General features: G+C 42.5%; 2 protein-coding genes across 2 annotated transcripts; one reads left to right on the top strand and one right to left on the bottom strand.

The window, feature by feature from the left end:
- The first annotated feature begins 565 nt into the window (after nucleotides 1-565).
- LOC115682285 (uncharacterized) lies at nucleotides 566-3,373 on the top strand. Its single transcript, XM_030606459.2, has 5 exons — nucleotides 566-997; nucleotides 1,136-1,350; nucleotides 2,313-2,483; nucleotides 2,588-2,823; nucleotides 2,970-3,373. The coding sequence occupies exons 1-5, from the start codon at nucleotides 928-930 to the stop codon at nucleotides 3,271-3,273; spliced, it is 996 nt and encodes a 331-aa protein (XP_030462319.1). The 5' UTR covers nucleotides 566-927; the 3' UTR covers nucleotides 3,274-3,373.
- Nucleotides 3,374-5,424: 2,051 nt separating this feature from the next.
- On the bottom strand, nucleotides 5,425-8,027 carry LOC115682282 (lanC-like protein GCL2). The gene is made up of 6 exons (XM_056321584.1): nucleotides 7,733-8,027; nucleotides 7,443-7,621; nucleotides 6,785-6,896; nucleotides 6,575-6,691; nucleotides 6,165-6,485; nucleotides 5,425-6,025 (listed from the first exon to the last, which is right to left on the bottom strand). Exons 1-6 carry the CDS (start codon nucleotides 7,919-7,921, stop codon nucleotides 5,687-5,689), a joined length of 1,257 nt encoding a protein of 418 aa, XP_056177559.1. The 5' UTR covers nucleotides 7,922-8,027; the 3' UTR covers nucleotides 5,425-5,686.
- Between the last annotated feature and the right edge of the window lie 168 nt (nucleotides 8,028-8,195).

The raw sequence follows: 8,195 nt of genomic DNA, 5'->3' as shown, positions 1-8,195 counted from the left end.
GACTCGGCAAGATCCCAGACATATATTGGAGGGTTTGTTAGATTTCGGATGATATAGTCAGGTATGAGCTCTACTGAGCCTTAGCAATCCTTAAAATGGTCTTTTAACTGTCTAGGCAGGAATATGCCATCAACAAATCATCTGAATGCTTCCATAAGTAGGAAAAAGAAAAAAGCCAAACAGGTCCTGCAGATTTTTTAACATAACTTTGGTTGGGCACGGCATCATATTTTTCTTTTTTGTTTTTTGCATCAAAAAATAAAATATACAGATGGTGATTTCACTGTTCCCTTGTCACTGGCCATCCGGATGATTATGAAATTAAAAAGCGCGATTCGAAAGAACATTCTTTAACCCTGAGCTTGGATTTTCTGATATTTTTTTTGGTGGACGGGCTCTTATTATTCCATTTCTTGTCAACTAGAATGTCATCCTGTCAGCAAACTGTCTGGTACGTAATACTCCAAACACATCAATTTTTTTTTGCTTTTACGACATGAACTATCGAAGACTTAATGGATTTACCAATCTAACAGAAGAAAGCATAGGAACTTCGAATGAGAGTTAAGTCAATTGTATCAGCTTCAAATCATGACCATACATAGGATCTATGTGAATCAGTTTTTAATAAAAAATTGGGGAACCCTCACAACAAATCTTTCTTGTGGGAAAGATCGTTTGGACCCAAGTGTACAACTGTAATTAGCAGATTATCTAAACCAAGGATGCTCTTGAGAATCTACAACTTTGAGTGGAATTATCTGTTTGTTTGACTTGGGGAGGAATTAAAACTGCCTAGTCGGCATTTTAGTAGAAACCAACTATTTAATTACAACAAAGGCCGTCTACAATGTCATACTCGTCACTCCTCCTTACCTGCTTACCTCTCTCCTCTGTTTGGGTCTGTGTGTTTGTGTTCCAGGAAAGATGGAGAAAACCAAGCACAGCTATGTAGCAGTAAGAGATGTGAAGCTTCATGTTGCTGAAATTGGAGAAGGTACATAATAAAGGAAAGTGTAGAGAGAGACACACACACATATACATGACTTGTTCAGTGTCATTCACTCATATATGCTGCTGAGTTCATCATATAAAGAATAACCCAGTTCATAAATTTGCTGGGTGCACTCTGCAGGTCCAAAGGTGGTGGTGTTCTTGCATGGGTTCCCAGAGATATGGTACACATGGAGGCACCAAATGATCGGCGTCGCAGATGCCGGGTACCGCGCCATTGCCATCGATTTTAGAGGCTATGGGCTTTCCGATCAGCCTCTTGACCCTGAGAAGGGTTGTTATGCCGATCTTGTTGAAGATGTTGTTGCCCTCCTTGATGCTCTGGGCATTGCAAAGGTACCACCATATTAATGTATCACGCTCCATTACATTTTTTCCCTTTTAGAAGTACTAATCTTGATATGCACGACCATTATAGGGATGATCAGATAATTAGTGATGTTGAAACTTCTTAACTTTGGCCAAATTTTTGCTGTTGAGAGTTGAGACTTGAGAATCTTTCATATATTCATTCAACATCCTTTCCCTTCTCCACAAGTAGTTCCATAAAAATTGCTGCTTTTCATGCATATTCTCTGTTATTGGCCAATTGCTAATTTTGATGTATCAGTCAGTCTACATCTTGTCCGTTGTGAAACAAATTCTTGGCACCAACAGTAACACAATGCAATCGTCATTGGAACCATCAATCAAGAGATGGCCGAGCTTCTTGATGTGGATCTTTCTTGGTCATATAGAGATAAACAATGCTTTCGTTTTTATATACAATCACATGGCCTTTAGTTATGAAAGCAAAGGATAGGGCATACTCTTGGGGACCAAAATAGTATCGTCCCTTTGGACATTTTCTTCATCTCTCTGTGTCATCTGCCTAACTTCCAACATTGGGACGTTTTAGCTATGACCTGATAAATCTTAAGAAGGATCTGTGGCATAAAAACTGCGAACATTTTAGACTTTTAATAAGGTCACCTATCAAACATGCGATGCACGTCCTCCTTCACTGAGCTTGTTTCCTGCAAGGCAAAAAAGATCTCCATTGCGAATGATAGCCAATTTTTTTCTGTCAAACTAATGGTAATTTGCTTACCTTCTCCCTTAGTCAGGACATTCCCTAGCCAAGCGTAGCACTTACAAAGAGCATAAGTAAGATTATAATCTAGCATAAAACAAGAGGACGACAGTAGAAATCAACTGTCGAGAGAACAGAAACAGATGCAAAATTGTACTATAATTATGTGATTTATCTTGTTAATTAAAAAGAAAAGTCCATTGGTGATGTGGAGTGTTGAATCCAGGCCTTCCTGGTGGGGAAGGACTTTGGAGCTCTGCCAGCATACCTATTGGCAGTGGTCAAGCCAGAGAGAGTTTGTGGAGTCATCACACTGGGAATCCCCTTCATGCTACCCGGATCCTCGACCATCCAATACCATCTCTTTCCCAAAGGCTTTTACGTTCTCAGATGGCAGGTATAATTCTTAACTCTCTCTCTCTCTCTCTCTCTCTCTCTCTCTCTCTCTCTCTCTCCACCGCCTGTCCGCCACCTCTCTACTAATTCCTCAATTGGTTTCAGGAAACTGGGCGAGCGGAAGCTGACTTCAGTAGGCTAGACGTCAAGACGGTCGTAAGAAACATCTACATCCTCTTCTCCAGGAGCGAGCTCCCTGTCGCTGGAGATGATCAAGAGATCATGGACTTGGTCGACGCGTCCACCCCGCTACCTCCATGGTTCTCCGAGGAAGATCTCGCGGCCTATGCATCCTTGTATGAGAAGTCCGGGTTTCGGTTCGCCCTGCAGGTTCCATACAGGTAATCATAGCAAACCCAGATTTAGGGGAAATAAAATGAGAGAAATCTGATTCAAGAGACCAAAAATGTTCTTGCTAAAAGCCAACAAATCAACACCCTCTGATTGATGTCTTTAAGTCATCGGACTCGTTGCAATTTTGGTCTAGGAATATAGGAAAGGAATATGGCACGGTGGATCCAAAAGTTACAGCTCCGGCGCTGCTGATCATGGGAGAGAAAGACTTCTTCCTGAAGTTTCCGGGCATGGAGGACTACATAAGGAGTGGGCAAGTGAAGCACTTTGTACCTAACTTAGACATCACCTTCATGCCGGAAGGGAGCCATTTTGTCCATGAGCAACTTCCTGACCAAGTGAACAGTCTCATAGTTGACTTCCTGAACAAGCAAAATCTAGTTATGAATCCCCTGACTACGGCGGAAGTTGGCCGTGTTGGCCGTGTTGAGAGTTGATAAAATCACTCAACGCCTCTTAGTGTCTATAATCGCTAAGAAATCTTGAACTTCCTACTTGGGGAAAATGAGGCTTTGTTTGAATATCATCAGTTATGAACTCTCGTGTTTCATTAGCTTTGAGAATGGATGAATTTGGAAAAAGAAGATCCGCCAAGTGTTAACCATTAGAGTCCAATAAAAGCAAATATCCTGCATTTCACAGCAGCAAGAAATAAAACTGTGAATGCACATTGGCTGACAAGGATGAGTTTAATAGCAATTTCTCTCGGAGATTTTTTTACACAATATAATAGGAAGCTGTTACATACAAGTATCGCCTAAAATTAATATATTTCTTCTCAAGTATATGTAGTAAACGCCATGGGTCTCACTTGTAAGAGAAGGGAGAGAACTGGATTGATGGTTGTAAGAGAGTGTACGGAGAAAACTGAGGAATGATGGGTGTGATGGAGAAAGAGACTGATGGAGAAAACGAAAGAATCAGTTAACGATATAAGGATATATACTTTGGTTTTCCATACCTCTTAGAATTATGCATAGAAAAATGCTTAATTAACGGCAACATTATTCTTGAAGAAACTCTACCACTTGATTTCTTTGGAAAATCTGAATAAAAAATCTCAATTGGATTTGCTTCACGTCCATTACAGTGGGTTCCTTATATATGAAAAAAGAAAGAAAGTTAGGGACAAAATTATTCTGAAGGAAATTAACTACTAAAATAATAGTGGGTTCCTTATATATGAAAAAGAAAGAAAGTTAGGGATAATTATCCCGAAGAAAATTAACTACTCAAACAAAATAACAAGCATGAAATAGTATCACTAAATTTCCAAAATAGAAAAAAAAAAAGAAAATGTTATTTATGGGACTAACGAAGATATTATTGTACATTTGCATGGCTTTTCACTCTTTGGGCTCGACTTAAATTGGTTTGAAAGGGGCTCTTGTTATTTCGGATTACTTAGACTTCGGTCGAGGAATTCTCACAAGGATGGTGCTTACCACTCCTTATGTACTCTTGAATTTTGCCTTTCTATGCTTCATTTGCTAACGTAGACTTTTCATATGCCAAACCTGCCGTAGACTATTTAAAGATAAAAAGTCTAAAGAAGAAACTCATAGTAATGGAGATCGCTAACCACCGCTATCACTCTTCATGCTTGACCTTCTCCTCCCTCCGATGTCTCATTTCATACTTGTTCCTGAATGGAAACGCGTCACAGAGCAAGGAAGAAGGAAACAAGAGAAAAATGGAGCGTGGGGCTCAAGAGATATGGCTTCTTCAGCACCCATCAAGTGTCAAAACCTTGAAGTTTGTTTCTGATAAAGCTCAAAACTTTCAAAGTTCAGTATCCCAAATCACGAAATTTTGCCAAAAGGGTCGCAAGGTGGCATGTTTTGGAAAGGTGGTCGGAACTGAATACCGATGTCAGAACCATGCATGGTACGCGTGAAGTGGCGACGGGTGGGATTCTTCATGATGCTTGAGGAAATTGGTCATTTGGGTGACAATGTCATTATTAAACTTGCCGTAAGAAAACGACTATACTTAGCAGGATCTGGGTTTTGTTCGTGAGCGACTCCCCTATCAAGTGAACTTTCCCATTCTCAACTTACTAAACAAGCACCCAACGTCATTAGGACTCCCCGAGTCCCAGAGGAGTTCCAGACCATAAAAGGAAATAAGCCCCTCTGGCGTATGCCTTTCACCTTTCGCTCTCATCAAGTGCATTCTTAACACCTTGTTTGGCCTCGCTGACTTCTCAAATTCGAGCAACTTGAAAAGGTAGGGATTTGTTAAGTTCTAGTTATTAAAGAATATAAGATTCATATGTGCTGCATTCCTCCGAGACTGATATTATCTGCTAATGCATAACAAACGACTCCTAATACAATGGACCCCTACCCTGTAAAAACAGGGATAATAAACTATGGAACCCTTGGGAACACAGAGCTAACAACAATCCCTCCAAACTAAGGAAGAAACTGGAAAGTTAAAGGCCTGGTTCAGAACATTCTTGTGGATAGTAACCACTCTTCAATTGGTTTTACAGAGTTAACGCACACATCTTCCCTTTAAGTTGTCGCAGAAGTGGCCAGAAAGACAAAGCAAAAACTTGGATGAACAGAACAAAGCACCAGCAATTTAAAACTAAACTATGCACTTCACGATATAATGAGAAATGCCCTTATTTATAATGAAACAAGCAGTGTACATCAAGATGAAATCTAAGATACAGAAGCCTGCGTGAGAGGATGTGGAGGGCAGACAATGATGCCGCTAGTTATTCTCGTACATACATTAGTCACATATAAATAAAACTTGTAATCAACATTTATTCGATCAACTCCACCACAAGCATGATCTCACCTTACCCTTCTTTTCTTTCCATCTATTCCCCATTTTTTAAAGTTCATAAGCTGGAAACCTGGCCGCTGAGGGTTCTACCATGTCTAGAAAGAGAGAAGCCATACCTCCAATCCCTTCAAAGAGGGAGTAGGGGTTATCACCTCCATGCATCTCTCCAGTGGAAATAAGCTTGAGAGCCCTATCGAGAAGAAAGCAAGCAAATGCTTTTGCCCTGTACAAGAACTCCACGTTGCCTGTGACACGGTAGAGCGAGAGAAACACGTATGCATTCCCACTTATCCCATGGCATATACCGACTCTCCTTAACAGCCCTCTATTCCACACTACCTCCGCAGCATCGACTGCAGCACGTAAGAATTCGTCATCTGGAAAGACCTGGCATGCAGCATACACTCCGAGTAAGTGATCAGCATGAAAGCTTTTTACGAGTAGAGAAGATTTGAGAAAACGCCGATATCGTGTATCATAAGAAAACACCCTTTTGAAGGCTCAGAGACTACTTGGCTATGTTTACCTCAGCAGCTTTTACTAATGTGAGGGCAATCCCAGGGGCTCCATGACACCAATGCACAAGAACGTCCCTGTTTCTATCATCCTCACTGGAAGGATAGTTTCCACTAGGAAATCTATTTCTAATCATGTATTTGAGAGTGCCCTTGACATCTTCCATCTCATCTGGTTTCAATTCCATATGCATTAAAACATGCATTATGCCAGCCAATCCATGGGCAGCACCCCAGTACTTTTCGCCGTACCATTCAAACATCAGTGGGGACTCTCCTCCTCTCTTAGCCAATGCTCTCCCGTTTTTGAATATTTCATCTGCCACAGCACGCTTCATAAAATACCATTAGCCAGATTACGGCAATTTGCACAAGCATTGAGAATAGCAATGAGATATCAAAGATTCAATGAAAATGTCACCATGGTCGATGAAGGAGCAGTCCCCTCGCCAATGTGCTTGTTTAAGAACAAGCAGGCCCATAGAAATCCCGCTCGCCCATACAACAACTCATCTGGAATACTCTTGGACAACTTAATCTGTTGCGAAGATGCAGGTCGACAAACCGTGCCTTACGAAACAATTAGATTAAAAATCAGAAAAGTACAGAATAAACAGTTTCAAGAATCTACCTCTTTAAAGCGGTTTAGATAATGAGTGAGAGAGCGAGTATCGCCTGCATACTTTGCCACAACCGCACCAAGAGCACAGACACCGGCCCTCCCACACATAAACGTCACATCCCTGTCGGCGATAACAAAATGGGAAAGCTAAGAAAACAGCACAGCCTCAAGAGTCGACCCACCAACAAACTATACATTCTTTTTTCACCGAAAGAAAGATAAATACGATAAGGGTCTTGTCAACGAGCCTTCCGGACATGTTAACCATAAGTACACTTGATGAAAAGATTTTGCTCCCAAATATGGAAACATAAGACAAGAAAAGTAATGCTCTGAAAATTGCAAAACCTCCTTTTAGTTCTGATTAATCAGCAAGTGCCCGAGCAGTGCTAACGAATTTCATATCCATATATTTAAGCTAAAAGTGGGCTTTGTCGCACTTTTAACTTCTCAAAATTACTCTTGCACGGAGTAATGAAAAGACTCCAAAAAATAACATAGTTATTTTCAAGGTAAGAGAACGCATCCCCATCAACTTAACACCTCAGCGACTTCCTTTTGTGTACTACTCATTTTCTTTCCCTCACACTATCACTTGACAGCGCGCATTAGCATAGCCCGTGCCCGAAAGATTCACACGACAAATAACTGGGAGAAAACAGAGTACCTGGATCCAGCAGAAGCAGAGTCACAAGCTCTGATAATCTGGGAGCAGAGTGCGAGATCATTGGAGTTGTTCGTGATCTGATACGATTTGAAGAGCAAGAAAGCAGTTCCCAGAGGACCGCAGTACAGAGTAAAGTCCCGCACGCGTTGCCTCGTGACACCCCACGTCTCCACGGCTATCTGCGACATTTCCACAAACAACTGGTGAACCTGCCGCACCGAAAACCCTGAAAAAGCGCGCGCGCGGGGGCGCTCGGAGCTCGGGAAACGAAGAGAGAAAAAAAAGCGTACGGTTTCCTTGAGGTCGAGAGCAGCGCGCTTGAAATTCTCGGAGAGGACCGGGTGAGGCATGGCGAGGAGCTTCGCGAGGGAGGAAGAATCTCCGGGAGCAGAGACCGTCCCTCCATCGCCGCCTCCTTCGAGAGACGTCGCCGCCGCCGCGAAGTCCGGCATGGTGTTGGGGAAGAATCTGTCCGCCATCTTCTTCGACCGTCGAGCGCGGTGGCTCCGGCGACCGAAATCCTCTCGGCTCGCGGGCGGCGGCGGGGGGGTTTGACTTCGCGCCTCGCGGGACCGACCGACGGGGGTCAACGGGCATGGAAGTTTCTCGACTCCCTCCCGGGAAGAAGAGAAGATTCGCGCTGGAGGTTGTTACACGTGGACGATGACCTTCGTCGACGTGGCACGGCGAGTTTAGACGGTTCTCGCCTCATGTCATGGGCCTTGAAGATCGGACAAATAAAAAAGATAAAAG

Source organism: Syzygium oleosum, unplaced genomic scaffold, assembly GCF_021117445.2.
Source record: "Syzygium oleosum isolate NSW1041296 unplaced genomic scaffold, Sole_v2.1 Sole_v2.23, whole genome shotgun sequence".
In the NCBI taxonomy this organism is placed as follows: domain Eukaryota; kingdom Viridiplantae; phylum Streptophyta; class Magnoliopsida; order Myrtales; family Myrtaceae; genus Syzygium; species Syzygium oleosum.
This window is presented reverse-complemented; position numbering and strand designations above follow the sequence as displayed.

Excerpts from the sequence above, each read along its gene's own strand:
- LOC115682285 (XM_030606459.2), top strand. The coding sequence starts at position 928 with ATGGAGAAAACCAAGCACAGCTATGTAGCAGTAAGAGATGTGAAGCTT. Across the intron at positions 1,351-2,312 it reads ATGCTCTGGGCATTGCAAAG|GCCTTCCTGGTGGGGAAGGA; the intron begins GTACCACCATAT and ends TGTTGAATCCAG. Across the intron at positions 2,824-2,969 it reads GCCCTGCAGGTTCCATACAG|GAATATAGGAAAGGAATATG; the intron begins GTAATCATAGCA and ends ATTTTGGTCTAG.
- LOC115682282 (XM_056321584.1), bottom strand. The coding sequence starts at position 7,921 with ATGGCGGACAGATTCTTCCCCAACACCATGCCGGACTTCGCGGCGGCG. Across the intron at positions 6,897-7,442 it reads TCTGCTTCTGCTGGATCCAG|GGATGTGACGTTTATGTGTG; the intron begins GTACTCTGTTTT and ends TATCGCCGACAG. Across the intron at positions 6,486-6,574 it reads CTGCTCCTTCATCGACCATG|CGTGCTGTGGCAGATGAAAT; the intron begins GTGACATTTTCA and ends TATTTTATGAAG.